The sequence below is a fragment of the Mirounga angustirostris genome, unplaced genomic scaffold (assembly GCF_029215605.1).
Source record: "Mirounga angustirostris isolate CCGP_5_RB_7025 unplaced genomic scaffold, mMirAng1.0.hap1 SCAF_11, whole genome shotgun sequence".
In the NCBI taxonomy this organism is placed as follows: Eukaryota; Metazoa; Chordata; class Mammalia; order Carnivora; family Phocidae; genus Mirounga; species Mirounga angustirostris.
In genome coordinates, this window is record NW_026991719.1 from 85,684,494 (window position 1) to 85,706,910 (window position 22,417).

The 22,417-nt window shown below is 35.6% G+C and overlaps 1 protein-coding gene and 1 pseudogene across 1 annotated transcript in view; one reads left to right on the top strand and one right to left on the bottom strand.

The window, feature by feature from the left end:
- NRK (Nik related kinase) overlaps positions 1-22,417 on the top strand; it is a 151,108-nt gene that overhangs the window by 122,229 nt on the left and 6,462 nt on the right. The window contains exons 21-27 of the mRNA XM_064574440.1: positions 112-267; positions 3,342-3,485; positions 6,769-6,927; positions 10,999-11,103; positions 12,710-12,852; positions 13,138-13,287; positions 16,161-16,296. Coding sequence (XP_064430510.1) covers positions 112-267; positions 3,342-3,485; positions 6,769-6,927; positions 10,999-11,103; positions 12,710-12,852; positions 13,138-13,287; positions 16,161-16,296 — 993 coding nt within the window. The remainder of the gene's footprint in view (positions 1-111; positions 268-3,341; positions 3,486-6,768; positions 6,928-10,998; positions 11,104-12,709; positions 12,853-13,137; positions 13,288-16,160; positions 16,297-22,417) is intronic.
- Positions 21,686-21,767, bottom strand: LOC135362048 (U4 spliceosomal RNA; annotated as a pseudogene).

Genomic DNA, 22,417 nt, shown 5'->3' on the forward strand with positions numbered 1-22,417 from the left:
AATAAAGGAAAGAAACTTTTCTAGGCTGTGTCTTATTTGTGAAAACATTCAATCACATATGGTATATACACTAGTAAATTCTCTGAGTATCTTCCCCTTACTTCTTCACAGTGTATGCTGGATTAGTGGAAGCACCTGAGAAATCACCTAAGCGACCCTCTGAAGTCAATGTTAACCCACTATATGTGTCTCCTGCATGTAAAAAACCACTAATCCACATGTATGAAAAGGAATTCACTTCTGAAATCTGCTGTGGTTCTTTGTGGGGTAAGTTTGGTTTCTTAAAACTGAGTTGTTTTTTCAAAGAATACTTTTTTTATCAATGCAGCAAACTTGTGAAAAATCATAGATGTAAAACACTTGTTATTACCAAACCATTTTCAAGCAAATAAAAATATATATATTTATACTAGCTAATTTGTTCCTTTTTTTACTGATTTATTTTCACTCAGTGCAGTTTGATGTTTGAATTGGCACTCCTTCCCTTTTTTATTCTCTTTTTAACTTGAATTGACTTGACTAAAACATAAAATTGGACTAAGTTATGATTATTTAAAAATTTGAGCTTAGTATTTTTACTTTAAGATAGTGTGTAGCATTTAATACCTAATGAGATAGTTAAGACATATTTCTGTAAGTTCTTGTTTTTAAATAATCTTGTGGATTTGTAGAGAAAGTTCTTTCAATCATGTCTCTTTTTAAATGTTTCAAGTTTTTATCTAAATTCTAGTTAGTTGGAGTGCCTGGGTGGCTCAGTCATTAAGCGTCTGCCTTCGGCTCAGGTCATGATCCCAGGGTCCTGGGATCGAGCCCCGCATCAGGCTCCCTGCTCCGCGGGAAGCCCGTTTCTCCCTCTCCCACTCCCCCTGCTTGTGTTCCCTCTCTCACTGTGTCTCTCTCTGTCAAATAAATAATAAAATATTAAAAAAAAATTCTAGTTAGTTAACATATAGTGTAATACTAGTTTCAGGAAGAGAATTTAGTGATTCATCACTTATATATAACACCCAGTGCTCATCACAACAAGTGCCTTCCTTAATGCCCATCACTCATTTAACCCAGCCCACTCCCACATCCCCTCAAGTAACCCTCAGTTTGTTCTGTCTCTTTTATGGTTTGCCTCCCTCTCTTTCTTTTTCTTCCCCTTATGTTCATCTGTTTTGTTTCTTAAATTTCACAAATGAGTGAAATCATATGGTATTTGTCTTCCTCTGACTGAATTATTTCACTTAGCATAATACTCTCTAGCTCCAACCACATCATTGCAAATGGCAAGATTTCATTATTTTTGATGGCTGAGTCTCTCATGGTTTGTCTCGCTCTCTGCTTTCCCCCCCTTCAGATTTCCCTCCCTTCCCCTATGGTCCTCTGTACTATTGCTTATGTTCCACATATGAGTGAAACCATATGATAATTGACTTTCTCTGTTTGACTTACTTCACTTAGCATAATCCCCTCCAGTTCCATCCATGTTGATGCAAATGGTGGGTATTCATCCTTTCTGATGGCTGAGTAATATTCCATTGTATATATGAACCACAACGTCTTTATCCATTCATCTATTGTATATATATACAATGGAATATATATGTATGCACACACACACACACATATACATACCACCTCTTCTTTATACATTCATCAGTCAGTGGACACTTGGGCTGTATCCATAATAATGCTGCTATAAACATTGGGGTGCATGTATCCCTTTGAAATAGTGTTTTTTATATTCTTTGGGTAAATACCTAGTAGTGCCATCACTGGATCATAGGGTAGTTCTATTTTTAACTTTTTAAGGAACCTCCATACTGTTTTCCAGAGTGGTTGCACCAGACTGCATTCCCACCAACAGGGTAAGAGAGTTCCCCTTTCTCCACATCCTCACCAACATCTGTTGTTTCCTGTGTTGTTAATTTTAGCCATTCTGACAGGTGTGAGGTGGTATCTCATTGTAGTTTTTATTTGTATTTCCCTGATGATGAGTGATGTTGAGTATATTTTCATGTGTCTATTAGCCATCTGTATGACCTTTGATAATGTCTTAACTTTGATAGACTTTTTCAGTCCTTTGCTCTAGAAGAATTATAACCACATTAGTAGGGCTCAGACAATATTTTACCTCAAACCAGTATGAATCATAAATGAAACAGAATAAATAAATGGAAGGAGGGAAGAAATTCAAAGTAAATGCCAACCTCTGACTTGCAATTTCATAGATTTTGCTTAATGTATGTTTGAACAGGGGACAGAATTTTAAATTAAAAATAGAGCAGTGTAGTAAACATTATAGCTATATGGATTGAATAACTTAGAAAAAACATGTTACCCTCCAAGCTAATATATTGTGTCAGATAACAAGAAAGCAGAGTTTATGTCTTTATCATTTCAGTCAGGCAACTACCCAGAGATCTAATTAATGTCTAATAATTCATTTTTATAACTTCTGGTTTTACATTTTGAAAAATAAAAGATTACAGTCAAAATTGAATATACTTTACCCTCCCTCTCTGATTCCACTTTGGGAGGAAACGCAATTCCTAAATCTGCCACAGGCCATTACTTAGAGAACTGGTAAAGGACAGAATAGAAAAATGAAAGAGACGCTTGTCTTTTCTCCTTATATCCTTGAAACACAAATAGTCTCTAAGTAGAAGGAAAACACTAAAGTGCTCTCCATTATATTACTTGGCTGAGTTTTTCCTATGTCTCAGGTTATGGGGGAAGACTCCCACAGTGGTTTGAAGTGTATTCTAATTTAGCTTAATCTTCCATTTCAGCCCTCTCATTCAGTCTTTTAACAGTTTTTATATTTGAATAAATAGAGCCAGCAGACAAATAATAGAGCATAGGAATTTAGATACATAAAAGTAGGAACTACTTTCACAGGTATTTTGCAATGTAAGTTTTATAATATATGCATGAATACAGACTCAATTTAAAATAAATTTAAAAATAATTTACATATAATTATTGTAAAAGCATTAAACTCTTAGTTACAATTAGGAATGAGGAATGAACTGAATTGAATTTTGATTTTTATAACGTTTGGGATACTGCTAAAGGGTGGTGAGATATTTATAAAATTCTCCTTTTGAGATGCCACACCAGACACCAGCCAGTAGAAATATTGCCAGAAGGTATTATCTTCTAGATTTTAATATATTTCAGAGAAATTTGTTGGTAGAGTCCATTGTTACACAGTATGAGGTTAACATTAGCCTAAAGTGATATGTCATCTTTACACAGATCAGCACACTGGAATTGCAAAAGAACTAATATAAATTCAATTATAAAAACGTAATCTGAGCTAATATAGCACCTTTCTTTTTATATGCAAACAGGAGTGAATTTGCTGTTGGGAACCCGATCTAATCTGTATCTGATGGACAGAAGTGGAAAGGCAGACATCACTAAACTGATAAAGCGAAGACCATTCCGTCAGATTCAAGTTGTAGAGCCACTCAATTTGCTGATTACCATCTCCGGTTTGTTTAAGAACTAAAATTAGCTAAGTAATTATGTAGATTAATTAGGTTCCAAACTAGGCTAAAGACTTTCTCAGGTAAAAGTTTCATAGGAAAGCACTTTAAATATAACCTTAAATTAGGACACCAAACTTTCCTACTTGTGTTTTCTTATCTATTTGCAGTTTATTTTTTTTATTTTTTTATTTTTTATTTATTTTTATTATGTTCAGTTAGCCACTATATTGTACATCATTAGTTTTTGAGGTAGTGTTCAATGATTCATCAGTTACCCATAACACCCAGTGCCCATCACCACACATGCCCTCCTAAATACCCATCACCCTGCTACCCCATCCTCCCACTCTCTCCCTTCTGTAGCCTTCAGTTTGGTTCCCAGAGTCCAGAGTCTCTCATGGTTTGTCTCCCTCTCTGCTTTCTCCCCCTTCAGATTTCCCTCCCTTCCCCTATGGTCCTCCGCGCTATTCCTTATGTTCCACATATGAGTGAAACCATATGATAATTGTCTTTCTCTGCTTGACTTACTTCACTTAGCATAATACCCTCCAGTTCCATCCATTTTGATGCAAATGGTGAGTATTCATCTTTTCTGATGGCTGAGTAATATTCCATTGTATTAATGAACCACATCTTCTTTATCCATTCATCTGTTGAAGGGCATCTTGGCTCCTTCCACCAGTTTGGTTATTGTGGACATTGCTGCTATGAACATTGGGGTGCATGTGCCCCTTCTTTTCACTACATCTGTATCTTTGGGGTAAATACCTAGTAGTGCAATTGTTGGGTCATTCTATTTACAGTTTAAACTAACTTCTCACTCTCCTTTGCTGTCTGGATATTTGATTGCAATGCACCTCACCTAGGTCATTTGATAAGAAAAAAAAAAAAAACATGCCATTTACATCTTTCAGGTCTTTTCTGAGTAGCCACCTGCAATTTTACAACTCACAATTTCACCCACCCATGTGCAGATGACCACATCCATCATATAATTTCTTGTGGTGTGCTAGAAGCAACAAAGAACAAAGTGGACAATAATTGGATAAAAATGAAACTCTGTTGTCCCTGGCACAGCCTTATCATGAGGGCCTACAGATAGGATTAGTAACGAGAATGGATACCCTAAGACCTCTACCTTCTTCCCACATAGTAATTGAACTTCTTAGTTTTGGTCAGTCAGAACCTGAATCTCTGAATAAGAGAGAGCAAGTAAACAGATGTTAATAATAATTGTCATTACTATACATTACTTGGTATTAGAAAACACTAGTACTAAAGTCAACTAAAGGCAAAAGACAACTGACAAAAGGAAACAAAAAGTTAAAAAAATGCTTTAACTGTAGAATAAAATGATGCTAATTACAGTTATTTATATGTGTTTGCATGCTTCCTGTCTGTACCTAATAGCTATATGGCACATTAATTAATGATTATGTATATTCCTAAAAATTATTAACTTTGCTTTAAGTTTTGGTTAGGGGAGAAAATCCTCGATAGGTATGCTAAAGCTTGATCATTTTTTGGTCATGTTTCATTTTCATTCATTTTTAATTGTTTGAGGTACACAGATTTTGAGGTAACATTTAGATTTTGAAAACATCTGGGTGGCTTAGAGATTGCACATCTGGAAAACAGATTTCTTTACTTTTTATCCAGCTTTTTCTAACCCAAATGTGTCCCTTTTAATGCTTAAGTTTTTCTCAAAGTGGATTATTTTTGCATCAGATGACACTGAGAACATCAGTATAGAAAGATACCTAATAATTTAGAGCACAAATTTATTCTACCACTTAAGAGTAGAATGGAAATAGACATAGATGTCTGAATTCTAATGCTGCTTCAGAAGATGTCATGTAAAAACATATGTAAGATTAATCACATAAGTAAGAATCTTATTGTTGAGCCTAGAAATCTTATTAACAATAAACTGTAAAAAGTGAATACAAAGTCACTACATATGAAAACAAATGTGTAATTAAATGGCCTGTTTTTCCTTAAGGGATTGTAAGGATTTTCCAGGGTTTACAATTAGAAAATTAGCAGTGAAGATATGAGGAATTCTTAATCTCAGGAAACAAACTGAGGGTTGCTGAAGTGGAGGGGGGTGGGAGGCATGGGGTGGTTAGGTGACAGACACTGGGGAGGGTATGTGCTATGGTGAGCACTGTGAATTGTATAAGACTGTTGAATCACAGACCTGTACCTCTGAAACAAATAACACATTATATGTTAAAAAAAAAGATAGTAGGAAGGGAAAAACGAAGGGGGGAAATTGGAGGGGGGGACGAACCATGAGAGACTATGGACACTGAGAAGAAACAAACTGAGGGTTCCAGAGGGGAGGGGGGGGGATGGGTTAGCCTGGTGATGGGTATTAAAGAGGGCACATTCTGCATGGAGCACTGGGTGTTATACGCAAACAATGAATCATGGAACACTACATCAAAAACTAATGATGTAATGTATGGTAATTAATATAACAATAAAAAAAGAAATAATTCAATTGGCAAAAAAAATTAGCAGTGAAGATAAATTTGATTGAGAAGGGGCGCCTGGGTAGCTCAGTTGGTTAAGCGACTGCCTTCGGCTCAGGTCATGATCCTGGAGTCCCGGGATCGAGTCCCGCATCGGGCTCCCTGCTCGGCAGGGAGTCTGCTTCTCCCTCTGACCCTCCTCCCTCTCATGCTCTCTGTCTCTCATTCTCGCTCTCTCAAATAAATAAATAAAATCTTAAAAAAAAAAAGAAAGATGACATTAAAAAAAATTTGATTGAGAAAAAAATAATAAAACTTTAATTATTTTGTAAGTATGCTGGAATGAAAGAGCACAAGAGACCCTTCCCACTAACCCTGAATTCCTAACAGTCGATACATCAGATATCCCTCTCATACATACATACTACCAAGGACAGCTTCTAGGTCTCCAAATCCCAGAAGGACCATGACTTAGATAAAAGCCAAAGTATAAATGAATGGATGGTAATTCTGTTGCTGTACCATGGCAGTCTTAACCTGTCCCAAAGAAGTATTATACTTCTCTTCAGACAGGCACATAGGTAGCTGGTAGACATTTTGACTATCTCTTGGAAGTGAGGGACTAAGAAAGACTTTGCTATCATATTTACAAAATCTGAAGGGAAGAATCTAGTAGTGTAGTTTTTTCTAAAAGTGCTTTTTACTTTAATGAGAAGATTTGGTTAAAAGGGCAAAATACTTTTGTTGTTTTGTTTTTCTAATATATGAAAAAATAGACTGAATTAAAACACTCTTATCTTATCTATCAGGCCATAAGAACAGACTTAGGGTGTATCATTTGACCTGGCTGAGGAACAAGATTTTGAATGATGATCCAGAAAGTAAAAGAAGACAAGAGGAAATGCTAAAGACAGAGGAAGCCTGCAAAGCTATTGATAAGTTGACAGGCTGTGAACACTTCAGTGTCCGTAAGTCCCATTTTATGTTTACTATAGCTATATAAAGTTTGCTTTCCTTTGTTTAGTAAAGTACATTGTTGTGAGAGGCAAAGTAGATAAAGAAAAGAATTTGCAACTTCCTATACAAAAATGAGTGAATTTCACTGAGACAATTTCCGGATCCTCTATGTCACAATCATGGCTGTTGAGAAAATACTGATTGACCTAAATAGCTATTGAAGTTTACTTTCTCACCTTTCTTCCCTTTCCAGTCACTCTAATTAGTCCAGATGAACTGATACTTCTTTTCTTGCCTCTGTATAATTCCGGCTATATAAATGTTCTTGATGTATCTTCAATAACCTGCAAGGAGATTCATATATTATCTTTCCTTGGAACAGCCGTAAAATGGAATCACATAATAATTCCACTTCCTTAAATTGGAAAATTTATCTTAATACTGACCTGGAAACTTTGCAATGAGTCCAAAAGAAAATTCTTCTGTGGTTTACTGGCTCTTGCTCCCACTGTCAATATTCATAAATATAATTGCTAAATATTTTCTGTCTGATTAGAGTGTTTTCATATGTCCTATCTCTTTACAACCATTCACTGCAAAATGAAGTAACAACTCCATGGTCTCAGAATCCTTCTCTCATCTGTCTACAACTAGAAAGTGATGTTATTCCATTCTCTTCTATTTCTGAAGCAAATCCCCGCTGTTTTCTTCTTTCCTTTTAATTAGTTGCCCCTTCAGACAGAGCTGGTGGCATAGGTAAGTGATAGCTGGAATCACATAATATGAGTTTTAGCAGGATATTGCTATTCTGACTGACCATTTCTGTTCTGCATATAGGGGCTTTTCCAGAATAGGTTCACATATGTGTGTATATAAGTACACATACACCATTAAAGGGAGAAATGAGTACCCAGACAAACCAGGAATTAAATAAATACACTATTTTCTTCTAGTTTCATGTATCACTACTCTCCTCCAAATCATATTATATGTATTTGGTAGCCAAAGGTGGAAGAGATCCCCAGATGTTAAACAAGGAGTTTATGTAGCAGAACTGCCTGCCTCCTAGTGGGACAGCCATGTACTCATACTTTCGTGGTGTTTTCAGTAGCCTGTCAAGATCCATAAAATAATTGACTGATACCAATTACTGCCATATATTAAAATTATAGGAAGTGTTTGCTTAACAGAGAATTTCTTTGCTTGTTGGGGGTTTATTAATCATGCTTCTTTGACCTACTTGAGAACAGTGTAAAAGAAAAAGATAAAATAACTAGAATCAGAGAGAGATAGAGAATATGAATAAGAGAAAGGGGGAGATAGAAAGAGAAGCCTTATATTTGGTCTCTAATGAAATCTGACTAGAAAGGATAGAAGCAATATTCCTGCCAAGGAGGAAGGGTTTTAGCACAAAATATAAATCTAGCAAGTAGACCAACATATATCATAAGAATCAGAAGGTCTATATGAGAGAAAGCATATGCTTCTTATTCATTTTTCTCTTTTTTAAAAAACAGCTGTGTTGGAATTAATTTATATATCATAAAATGTACCCATTTAGAAGTGTACAATCAATGGTTTTTAGTATGTTTATAGAGTTATATAACCATTATCATAATCTCATTATCCCAAAAAGAACTCCCATAGCCATTAGCAATTACTCCATGTTCCATCCCTCTTACATTCACCTTATTCTCCTCAGTCCTAAATAACCACTGATCTATTTTTCTTTGCTCTGTTTTTTTTCTTTTCTGGACAATTTATTTAAATGGAATCATATATGGTCTTTGTGACAGGTTTTTGTCACTTAGTATAATGTTTTCAAGGCTCATGCCTGCTGTAGCCTGTATAATGTGTATCAGTACTTACTTTTTATTGCTGAATAGTATTTCATTGTATAGGTATACCTTTTGTTTATACAATTTTTATACATCCATTGTTTATACACTTGTACTCTTTCCACTTTTTGGCTGCTATTAACATTTCATACATGTGTCTGTACATGGGAATGCATGTTTTCTTTTCTCTTGGATAGTACCACCACACTGTTTTTCAAAGTGGCTGCACCATTTTACATTGACATAAGTATGGAAGATCCATTTTCTCTTCATCCTTGCCAACACTTGCAGATGTCTGTCTTTTGATTCTAGGTATCTAAGTGGGTATGAAGTGGCATCTTATTGTAGTTTTGATTTGTATTTCCCTGATAGCGAATGTTGTCAAGTATGTATGTGTGTATCTATCTATCTATCATCTATCTATCTATCTATCTATCTATCTATCTATCTATCTATCTATCATCTATTTATCTATCATCTTTTTGTTGTTGAGTTGTAAGCATTCTATATATTCTGGATCCTAGGACCTTATCAGATATATGATTTTCAAATATTTTTTTCCCATTTCATAGGTTGTCTTTTCATTTTCTTGACAGTGTCTTTTGATACTCCAAAATTTTAATTTGGATGAAACCCAATTTATCTATTTTTTTTTCTTTTGTTGCTTATGCTTTTGGTGTCAAATATAAAAATCCATTGCCATGAAGATTTATTCCTATATTTACTTCTCATAGTTTATAGTTCTATCTCTTACATTTATGTCTTTGACTCTTCTGAATTAGTTTTTGTATATGGTGTGAGGTAAGGGGTTCAACTTATTCTTTTGTATGTGGATATTCAGTTGTCCCATTTGTTGAAGAGAGTATTCTTTCCCAGCTGAATTATCAGGATATCATTGACCATAAATGTATGGGCTTATTTGTAGACTCCAATTTTATTCTGTTGATCTATCTGCCTATTCTTATCTCAGTGCTACACTGTTTTGATTACTATAGCTTATAGTAAGTTTTGAAATTGGGAAGTATGAGTCATTCAACTTTGTTTTTCTTTTTCAAGATTGTTTTGGTTATTTGGGCCCTCTTCCAATTCCATGAATTTTAGGATCAGCATTTCCATTTCTGCATAAGAGGCCACTGGGATTTTAATAGCAAATGCATTGAATCCATAGATCACTTTGGATGATACTGTCCTCTTTTTAAAATATTGACATTTTTATGGGGCACCTGGGTGGCTCAGTATTTAAGTGTCTGCCTTCGGCTCAGGTCATGCTCCCAGGGTCCTGGGATCGAGCCCTGCACTGGGCTCCCTGCTCAGCGGGAAGCCTGCTTCTCCCTCTCCCACTCCCCCTGTTTGTGTTCCCTCTCTTGCTGTGTCTCTGTCTGTCAAATAAATAAAATCTTCAAAAAAATAAAAATAAAATACTGACATTTTTATTTATTTAGTGACTTAAAACAACAGTGATTTATTTCTCATAAGTCTTTGAACTGACCAGGGCTCAGCTGGATTTTTTTAATATAGTTGACACATAATGTTATATTAGTTTTAGGTGTAGAACATAGTGCTTCAAATTCTCTGTATGTTATGCTGTGTTCACCACAAGTGTAGTTAATATCTATCACCATACAACGTTATTATAATATTATTGACTGTATTCCCTATGTTGTACCTTTTATTTCCATGACTTATTCATTCCCTAGCTGGAGGCCTATATCTCCCACTCCCCTTGACCTATTTTGCCCATCCCCTGCGTGCCTTCCCTCTGGCAACTATCAATTTGATCTCTGTATTTATAGGTCTGATTCTTTTTGTTTATTCATTTGTTTTGTTTTTTAGATTCCACATGAGTGAAGTCACAAGTATTTGTCTTTCTCAGCGTGGCTTATTTCACTTTGCAGAATACCCTCTAGGTCCATCCATGTATTGCCCTCTTAATAGTGTTAAGTCTACCCATTGATTAACAACGGAACTCTTTCCATTTATTTAGTTCTTCTTTAATTCCTTTCAACAATGTTCTGTAGTTTTCAGTGTACAGAGTGCTCCTGAAGGCTAACACACTTCATAAAACTATATAGTTAGTTTTGTCACCTTTTGGGAGGCCTCAAATTGTAACTAAATAGCTTTTCTAAAAATATATGATCTGTTCTCTTATATTGTGGTTATAATATTTTTAATGACCAATACAAATACTTGAGTGTTCTTGTTAACTCTGTGGCATTGTTACTTCTTTATATTTTATCATTGTAGTTCAACATGAAGAAACAACATATATTGCAATTGCTTTGAAATCATCAATTCACCTTTATGCCTGGGCACCAAAGTCCTTTGATGAAAGCACTGCTATTAAAGTAAGTGGTCTCCTTCTTCTTTGGATCATATGGTTTTTCTTTTGAAAAATTGCAAACAGAGCAATATTTTGAAATATAGTAGCAAAGTTATATACCATTCTTCTACAGTTAATGTAATTTGACTATACCATGTAAATAATTATCATTTAACCCTTTTTTAGATAATTCACAGACACCACAGCAAAGGAAAGTGTGAGGGAAATCCCTGACCCCTCCCCTTAGAGGACCTCCCTACCAGTTCCTCACTCCCAATTCCTGTAGTCAACATGAAGACCTCTTCTAGAGCCCCAAACACAGGCTTTGGGTGCCACCCCAATGACTTGAAGCTAAGAAAGTCCCTGTTCTCACTTAGTGGGGGGTGGAGAGCAGAGGGAAGGTAAGGAAAGGTGTGGCAATGGTAGAGGGGGGAGCCCCACTGGAAGAGGAATGAGGGAAGAGAAAGCCTTTGCTCTAATTACCAGGGCTACAATAGATGGGGTGGGGAGGAAAGGGCAGGGCGGGTCTATATTTCTTCCAAGCTGGAACTCTAAACACATTTCTCTCCAGAACTATTGCAAGGAATGGTGGTTAGGCTTATTGGATTACCAGTAATATTTCCACCTTTATTATGGTTTAACTGAACTTCTGTGGATCAGCCTCTTAAGGTAACCAGTTGGTGTCCCAAACAGTTAAGTTGCTAATGATTTTTTAATCTCATCTCATAAACTGGGGATTCTTTTTACCTTTATTATTTTTAATGATACTCTAGAATTCTGTGTCAATAGGATTATTTTGTGTTTATTCCATAGCAGTGAGGACTGATTAATGAACTGGGAGCATTATATAGAGGCCAGTAACTCCTAATCTGGAGTGTACATCAGAATCATCTGGAGCATTTGTTAAAAGTTTAGATCTCAGACCCAACTTCAGGCTGAATTAGTAGGTCTGGAGTGGGGCCTGGGAATCTATATTTTTAGCAAATGTTCCAGGTGACTTTGAACTAACTGGTCAATGGACAAGTTTTTACAAAGCACTGATTAAGGACACCTCATGATAGACTCCAGCAAGGTATTTATGAAATAATTTTGTATCTTAGGTCAAGTCTGCTTACATGGTATATTTTGCAGCCAAAACATCACACATATGCAATAAAGATGGACTAATTTTTATGACTGCCTCCAGATGCCTATTTGTACAATAAATATGTTCTTTTGTAAATAGCACAGACTACTATATAGATAGTCTGTGTCTGCCCTGACACAAATTATATCTCTGATCTCCCTAAATTGGGCCTTGGGTCAGCTGTCCGTATTTGGATATGGGTTTGTTCTTGGCTGTCTGCTGATTGGTCAGAGCTGCCTGATAAGGAGCTGGAAAACAAAGAAGATAAGTACAAACAGTCTGTCTAGCCGATATACAGTTCCTGATCTAAGTCCTCCTTCCAGTTCTTGAATCTCACCTCATGACTACAGTATGGTGAATCCTGTGATGCCCAGTCCTCTACTGTGACCTGAACATGGCAATGAATCCTGTTTGGCTTTTTGTTTCCTTGGACTAGGAAACATAGGAGCCTAGAGTACATCTAGTCTATGGTAGGTTAACATGTCTGGCCTTTTTCATTCCCTACCAAGTATGCATTGATCAATCAGCAGACTCCGAAGGAGACTACATGTCCTATGAAGCCTATATACGAATACTGGCAAAAATACAGGCAGCTGATCCAGCGAACCGATTTAAGAGACCAGATGAGCTCCTTCATTTGCTGAAGCTCAAGGCAAGGAATTTAAAGACAGCAAACAGTGCAGGGCCATACAAGTTTCTTATGATCATTGGAGATTTGGCCTCTGAAGGGAAACTCAAAATTTACAAACTGAATATAATTATGTTCTTGTGGTAGTAACAGACCTAAGAAAAAGTCATAATACATAGTCTAAATATATTATGTAATTTAAAGAATCAACGAGGGTTTTATAAACCTGTTAAACAAAAGGGCAGGGGGAATTTTTGCCTTAGAGTGTCATTTTTGGCCTTTTGGCCATATTTGGTTTTATATCTACAGGTGTTTCCAACAGTTGGTCATAAGCCAGTGACAGTTGACCTGGCTATTGGTTCTGAAAAAAGACTAAAGATTTTCTTCAGCTCAGCAGATGGATATCACATCATTGATGCAGAATCTGAGGTTATGTCTGATGTGACTCTGCCAAATAACGTAAGATCCCTAGAAATTATTGTACACCATAATTTGAGTTTTTCTGTCAAAACTCTTAAAGATTTAAAAATATGATTATCAATATCTGTACTGGAACTGAAATCTAAAAGGTAAGTATAGAGTGCCAGAAAGTAGTAAGGGATAAACAGAAATCACTGATGGTTTCTTAGTCCAGACAGCTGAGTGTATTCTTTGGGTAGATTTTGTTTGTCTGGCACAGTTTTTTGTTTGTTTGTTTGTTTTTAAATGAATAGAGTTTACACTTAAAAATCTGGACTTCTATTGATGAACCAAAAGATCTGATAACATTTGGCCCTTATTACTATCTGGCCATTATCAACTAGAAATGATTCGTGCCTGCCCCCTTTTATTTATTTTTTTAATTTTTTTATGCCTGCCCCCTTTTAGATGGACTATATACTACACAGTGCCTATCCATCCACCTTTATAAATTTATAATAACCAGTCCTAATAGATGAATGAGTTTGCAGTCTTTGCTTTTAGTCCTTCTGTACCCCATAATACATAAACAGATTCTTTAAGAATACACCAGTATTGCAGCATTATTATCCCCCTTCTTTATCCAAATTGTAGTACTTTAACCATGATATATAGCAAAGTATCATAAAGTGTCCTCTTACAGTATCAATTATAGACTTTCTGATTAAAGGATTCAGCATTTTAAAAGCTAATGCACTTCAACTCTTAATTCTTAAATAATTATAAATAATGATTCTATGGCACAATATCTAACATATGGATAATTATAAAAATACTATATACATCATTTATATAGGGTTCGAACATAATACCCCCATATACACATGCACCATACAAAATATAATTCTACTCTGTCTCAAATTTGATGGTAACAGTGATATTTGTTTATGGAAAATGATATTTAAAAGAAAGGGCTGAACCAACAAATCTCTGCTTCACCCTTTTTAATTCCCCAGTTTGTTGACAACTAAAATTTCAACAGTTTAGCATTATATAAAGTCCAGGAGAAAACTTTTAAGTACGTTAAATCACTGTAGTAATGTCATATTTTGCATAGCTTTCAGAATTGTCTCATACATCTCTGACAAATTACATAGAGCATTTGTCAAATTAATAGTGGAAACATTTTTAAAAAATGTGTTTTTCGGTCATATTAACAATCTAATTAGCTCATCATTCAGTTGCCACCTATGAGTATGTAGAAATCACCCTGTTTATAATGTAGAAAATATTGAACTGAGCCCAGCCAAAGCCACTTAGATATGAGTTCGTATAAGTGTTATAGTACTTTTCAGTTGGAGTGTTCCATAGCTTCCTGCATCCTATTTTTTTATGTAATGGCAGATAGCCTTTATTTTGAAGCTAGTGCCATATTAAACATTGCAATATTGGTCCAAGTTTATACTTATTTGAAACATCATTCAAGAAGATTGCACTCTGTGTTCCACTTGATTACCAAGCAAGAATTATTTCCTTTTGAAGCAATCAGTTCAGTATCATAGAAGCAAGAATGAGAGATTGGTTTAAAATATATATATATATTTCTGACCTAATTAGGATACTTTAAGTATATTCAAAAATAGTATTTTTAGCTAAATGCCATAGTGTCCTGACCCATTAAAAGAGAAAGGACTCTAATAAAAGGGAGGGGAGTTCTTCTGAAACAGAATGTACTAAAAATGATATTTTTCCAAGAGTGCCAGATTACAAAACCTGTAATGCTACAAGGGAGCCATGTGTCCTAAAGAATATCTGGTTACTGCAGGAATCATCTGAGAAGCAAGGAATTACCTCTGGGACTTTCTGGATTTACAGCAGTCCAGCTTTATTCTAAACAGATTTTTTTTTTTTTTGAGACAACCTTCTTTCTTGCAATTTCTTTTTCTCTCTTCCTTCATCTCTTTTTTGATTCAATTGCTCATGCAAGTGCCCAGGGAACGTATTAAAATTGCTTTTCGCCTCTGGATCCCCATTTTAGTTTTAAGGATTGTTGTTGCTGAGACATGGCCTCAAGCACTTGGCCTGAGTACGCTGGGTTTGGCAAGTATAGTTTCTGACCTTCTTTTCTTGTAACTTGCTAATTTAGAGAAATAATAAAGGAATGTAATTGTTCATTTCTCAGGGAAATACTATTAATGTGGCAATTTCTGTAGTTTAAGTAAATTTGGTCACATTGTTTTATGCATCATAAAATTTATGAATTTTTATATATTTCTTAGTATTTCATATTATGTCACCTAATACATCTCTGTATTTATATATTGAAGACATTTTGTGATTTATAAATTGGTAAGAAATCCTACATTTTTTGTGAAGGGAGAATGACTGTTATATTTCAAGTAGTGATGAATATTATAAAGTTGCCCTTTGTAAACATTTTAAGCTCAAGCTATTTTTAAGTTAATTTTCTATTTTTGATTTAAATGAATTGACTAGATAACCAGTGATTGCATATTTGTTAGTTGCTTCACATATTCATCACTAAATTATTCATTAATGTGCTGAAATGAATCTGAAGTCCCACTCTGTAACAAGTAATGTTTCTTTAATCATTATACACATTTTGTTAAATTTTAACAAATTTTTCTCTGTTGGGAATATATCTCTTTTTTTCAAACAAAGTTTTCTCCTAAATATAAAGGACACTACTAAACAGTGATGCCTTTATGACATAGGAAAGGCTCTTTTCAAGTGTTGGATAGCATGCTGTTTAATATTAATATAGAAGTTTCTCTTCCTCTCTGCACTTCGAACCCCTTTGTGGTCTTTATTGCTCAGCCAAGCTGCTTCAATTAAAGTAGTAGTGATAAAATGTTGGACATATAAATCTTTATGAAACATAATTACAGCCCCTGGAAATCATTATACCACAGAATATCATCATTTTACCTGATTCCTTGGGAATTGGCATGATGCTCACATTCAATGCTGAAGCCCTTTCAATGGAAGCAAATGAACAACTCTTCAAGAAGATCCTTGAAGTGTGGAAAGACATACCATCTTCAGTAGGTATGTACAAAAATGTTTCTCTTTTATATGATCTCAGAGAAACTTCTGTTTTCTGAAATATCACATTTTCTCAAGGCATATCAGGTTAATTTAGGATGCTGTATACTGTCTGGAATGCCTATTAGGTACTATCCAGATGGCAACATAAAAAAATTGCCTTTCATCTTCATCAGGCCAGGACATTTTTTTTTTCTTAACGAATGCAGGACTGCTGATCTGGAAAATATGAATAATTTGAGACTCTTGTGTATGTCTCTGAGGCTTGGTGACTACAAAAGTGATTCTAGACAGGGAACAGAATGCATATGAACAGTACAAATATTAGGGAGAGTAGAATGATTTGATGGAGGATAAATGTTCCTGAAAAGAAGAGGGGATTAATGAAGCAAATAAAGGAAAAAGGGGAAAGAGAATTAAAGGGAAGGAAGGAGAGACAGAGAAAGAAAGGTAGTTTGTCTATTAAGGAGCCAGAAGTTTCTGAAATCTTTATGAAGTGGCTAAATGTGATCCCCATGTAGCTTTAAAGACCAGTTTGAACTGCTTTTTAATGGACATTTCTTTCATTATGGGATGACGGCACTTTGCATTGCATCTGCAGAATCCTTTCTTTTTGCACACATAGTGTTAACAATTGTCCTGAAAACCTCTTCTAATTTCTTCAAACAGGGAAGAACTCCCAAGGGCTTAAAACCATTTTAAGTGTCAGGGATATATGATTATAATTGACAGATCTGGAGCAAAATAAACTGAAAATAATGAATCTTGTTCTAACCTTTATAATGTTACTTTGTGATCAATATTTTAATCAGAAAATGAAATAAGGAAATTCAGTTCAAATGGGAAACTGAGCAAACCCCTATATTTATGCCACTAGACAATCATAGGAATCAAAAGGGTCTTAAAATATCATCTGGTAAGCTCTTGTCCTTAAGCAGGACAATTTCTGACCTAAAACAAAAAGCTATTTTAAGTTGCAAGAATTTGAAAAACATCTCTCTCTATGTAAAATAAATTATAGCACTATAAGAATGTGATATTTTGGTTTGTGTATTAAGGATATTTTGAGAATATATTAAAGACTACATTATAACATTTTTATTAAGGAAGTCAATTTCCCTTTCTGTCTAAAAACAACTGCTTTGCTATTTAAAACTAACCTAGATCCAGATTTCCTCAATCTAAAATGTACATTTCTTGAGATATAATAGATGTTTTCAATAATAAGATCATTGCTTTGTATATTCAAACAAATGTATAGAAGCTTAGCAATGACACCAGGTATCACTAAGCATTCCCATTCCAAATCATTGGATACCATTTCATAGGCAAGCTAGCTCAGTTGCTAGGTTAAATGGCAAATTAATATTTTTCAGAATTAAGGTAGAAATTATGTAATGCCATATGAATGGTGTGCTTGGACTCAGCAAGTATTAAATTTAGAATTTTTTGCTCTGTGTGGTTGTTAACAAAATACCAATTTTAATGAAGTATTCACGTTGGTGACAAAAATTCAAATCCGAATAGACTAAGTCTGTTACTTATTTCCATCACCAGGTCATGGATTCCCCTCACTTTCTTTGTATATGGAGTGATTTTAATTCCTGTTTGAAACTGGATTTATAAAGTCTTCTTCCAGGAGCGCCATTTTTCTGAATAAAAATACAATTGAAAATGTAGTTATAAAAAACGCAATTGTAATTTAATTACAATTTTGTGATCAATTTCATACACATAAATATTTTGAATTATAATGAAAAGGAAACAAGAGATCATAAATGCTTAGTTAAGTTTTAGTTGAGGAATTCAAAATGCCTAACACTATGCCTATGAAAAGTCACTTTTATCAAAGTTTTAATAATTTTTTTCACGAGTCCTTTTATGCATATTTAGTGTATACATATATAGGACAGGTAAATTTTGGTTTAAACAAAGGCATTCTAGAACTTTTTAGAATGATAAAAAATTTTAAACTATATTACTATTATAACAACTCAGTTTATTGTGTTAATAATACAAGAAAATGTAAAGTCTAGTGAACTGAATTCTGATTTTAGTCATGTTTATAACGGGAATGAAGATGCTTTATTTTGGTGTTTTCTAGACTATTTCAGCTTGACTCAAAATCTTGATATTATTTTAAGTACAGGATTGAATTTATTTATGGAAATTTACTTTCCTATGAAGTACATAAAAAATCAACTTAAAAGTTAAACATTTAACAATAATACTGCCCCCCGGGGCGCCTGGGTGGCTCAGTCGTTAAACGCCTGCCTTCGGTTCAGGTCATGATCCCAGGGTCCCGGGATCGAGCCCCACATCGGGCTCCCTGCTCGGCGGGAAGCCTGCTTCTCCCTCTCCCACTCCCCCTGTTTGTGTTCCCTCTCTCACTGTGTCTCTCTCTGTCAAATAAATAAATAAAATCTTTAAAAAAATAATAATAATACTGCTCCCTGTGTCAGAAAATACCTTACAGCACCAGCTGAGTATATGGCTATTTACATAATTAGGTTTTCTGTTTTAAGGCAATTCTCATATTTTTTTTAAAAGATTTTATTTATTTATTTGACAGAGAGAGACAGTGAGAGAGGGAACACAAGCAGGCAGAGTGGGAGAGGGAGAAGCAGGCTCCCCGCTGAACAGAGAGCCCGATGTGGGGCTCGATCCCAGGACCCTGGGATCATGACCTGAGCTGAAGGCAGACGCCTAATGACTGAGCCACCCAGGCGCCCCTGTCATATTTTTTTTTAATTGAAGTATAGTTGACATGCAATGTTATATTAGTTTCAGGTATACAGCATGGTGATTTTATAATTCTATATTACTCAATGCCCACCATGATAAGTGTAGTCACTATCTGTCAACATCCAATTGTCATAATCTTTATTGTCACCACATAGGTGACACAGGCTCCAAAAGTTAAAATCTTTTTTTTTATTTTTTTAAATTTTACTATGTTATGTTAGTCACCATACAATACATCATTAGTTTTTGGTGTGATGATCCACGATCCATTATTTTCGTATAATACCCAGTGATCCATGCAGTACGTGCCCTCCTTAATACTCATCACCGGGCTAACCAATCCCCGCACCACCCTCCCCTCTACAATCCTGTTTGTTTCTCAAAGTCCATAGTCTCTCATGGTTCATCTCTCCCTCCGATTTCCTCCCCCTTCATTTTTCCCTTCCTTCTCCTAGTGTCCTCCATGCTATTCCTAATGTTCCACAAATAAGTGAAACCATATGATAATTGACTTTCTCTGCTTGACTTATTTCACTTAGCATAATCTCCTCCAATCCCATCCATGTTGGTATAAAAGTTGGGTATTCATGCTTTCTGATGGCTGAGTAATATTCCATTGTATATATGGACCACATCTTCTTTATCCATTCATCTGTTGAAGGGCATCTCGGCTCTTTCCACAGTTTGGCTATTGCGGACATTGCTGCTATGAACATTGGGGTGCATATGGCCCTTCTTTTCACTACATCTGTGTCTTTGGGGTAAATACCCAGGAATGCAATTGCTGGGTCATAGGGTAGCTCTATTTTTAACTTTTTGAGGCACCTCCACACTGTTTTCCAAAGTGGCTGTACCCACTTGCATTCCCACCAACAGTGTAAGAGGGTTCGCCTTTCTCCACAACCTCTCCAACATTTGTTGTTTCTTGCCCTGTCCATTTTTGCCATTCTAACTGGTGTAAGGTGGTATCTCAATGTGGTTTTGATTTGAATTTCCCTGATGGCTAATGATGATGAACATTTTTTCATGTGTCTGTTAGCCATTTGTATGTCTTCTTCAGAGAAGTGTCTGTCTTCTGCCCATTTTTTGACGTGATTATTTGTTTTTTGGGTGTTGAGTTTGAGAAGTTCTTTATAGATCTTGGATACCAGCCCTTTATCTATAGTGTCATTTGCAAATATCTTCTCCCATTCTGTGGGTTGCCTCTTTGTTTTGTTGACTGTTTCCTTTGCTGTGCAGAAGCTTTTTATCTTGATGAAGTCCCAGAAGTTCATTTTTGCTTTTGTTTCACTAGCTTTTGGAGATGTATCTTGAAAGAAGTTGCTGTGGCCTATGTCAAAGAGGTTACTGCCTATGTTCTCCTCTAGGATTTTGATGGATTCCTGTCTCACATTGAGGTCTTTCATCCATTTTGAGTTTATCTTTGTGTACGGTGTTAGAGAATGGTTGAGTTTCATTCTTCTGCATGTGGCTGTCCAATTTTCCCAGCACCATTTATTGAAGAGACTGTCTTTTTTCCATTGCATCTTTTTTCCTGCTTTGTCAAAAATTATTTGACCATAGAGTTGAGGGTCCATATCTGGGCTCTCTGTTCTGTTCCATTGGTCTATATGTCTGTTTTTGTGCCGGTACCATGCTGTCTTGGTGATCACAGCTTTGTAATGTAGCTTGAAATCAGGCAATGTGATGCCCCCAGCTTTATTTTTCTTTTTCAACATTTCCTTGGCAATTTGGGGTCTTTTCTGATTCCATATAAATTTTAGGATTGTTTGTTCCAGCACTTTGAAAAATGTCATTGGAATTTTGACCGGGATGGCATTGAAGTTATAGATTGCTCTGGGTAGCATAGACATTTTAACAATGTTTATTCTTCTGATCCATGAGCATGGAATATTTTTCCATCTTTTTGTGTCTTCTTCAATTTCTTTCATGAGTGTTCTGTAGTTCCTAGAGTATAGATCCTTTACCTCTTTGGTTAGGTTTATTCCAAGGTATCTTATGGTTTTTGGTGCTATTGTAAATGGAATCGTTTCTCTAATATCTCTTTCTACAAATGCATTGTTAGTGTATAAGAAAGCAACTGATTTCTGTGCATTGATTTTGTATCCTGCCACATGACTGAATTGCTGGATGAGTTCTAGTAATTTGGGGGTGGAGTCTTTTGGGTTTTCCACAAAAAGTATCATGTCGTCTGCGAAAAGAGAGAGTTTGACTTCTTCTTTGCCAATTTGAATACCTTTTATTTCTTTTTGTTGTCTGCTGTTGCTAAGACTTCTAGTACTATGTTGAACAATAGTGGTGAGAGTGGGCATCCTGGACGTGTTCCTGATCTTAAGGGAAAGGCTCTCAGCTTTTCCCCATTGAGGATGATATTTGCTGTGGGTTTTTTCATAGATGTATTTTATGAACTTGAGGAATGTTCCCTCTATCCCTATACTCTGAAGAGTTTTAATCAGGAAAGGATGCTGTATTTTGTCAAATGCTTTTTCTGCATCAATTGAGAGGACCCTATGGTTCTTCTCTCTCCTCTTATTAATGTGTTCTATCACATTGATTGATTTGCAAATGTTGAACCACACTTGCATCCCGGGGATAAATCCCACTTGGTCGTGGTGGATGATCCTTTTAATGTATTGTTGGATCCTATTAGCTAGGATTTTGTTTTCAATTAGCAATAATCGCGCCTCGGATAAACCTCATTGGCTACGATACTGCCACTGCGCAAAGCTAGCTAGGATTTTGTTGAGGATTTTGGAATCCATATTCATCAGGGATATCGGTCTGAAATTCTCCTTTTTGATGGGGTCTTTGCCTGGTTTGGGGATTAAGGTAATGCTGGCCTCATAGAATGAGTCTGGAAGCTTTCCTTCTGTTTCTATTTTTTGAAACAGCTTCAGGAGAATAGGTATTATTTCTTCTTTGAATGTTTGGTAGAATTCCCCAGGGAATCCATGAGGCCCTGGACTCCTGTTTTTTGGGAGGTTTTTGATCACTGCTTCAATCTCGTTACTGGTTATTGGCCTATTCAGGTTGTCCATTTCTTCCTGTTTCAGTCTTGGCAGCTTATAGGTTTCCAGGAAGGCCTCCATTTCATCCAGATTGCTCAGTTTATTGGCTTATAGTTGTTGATAATAATTTCTAATAATTGTTTCTATTTCCTAGGTGTTAGTCGTGATCTCTCCCCTTACATTCATAATTTTATTAATTTGGGTCCTTTCTCTTTTCTTTTGGATAAGTCTGGCAAGTGGTTTATCAATCTTATTAATTCTTTCAAAGAACCAACTTGTAGTTTCGTTGATCTGATCTACTGTGTTTCTGGTTTCTAATTCATTGATCTCTGCTCTAATCTGAATTATTTCTCTTCTAATGTGTGGCTTAG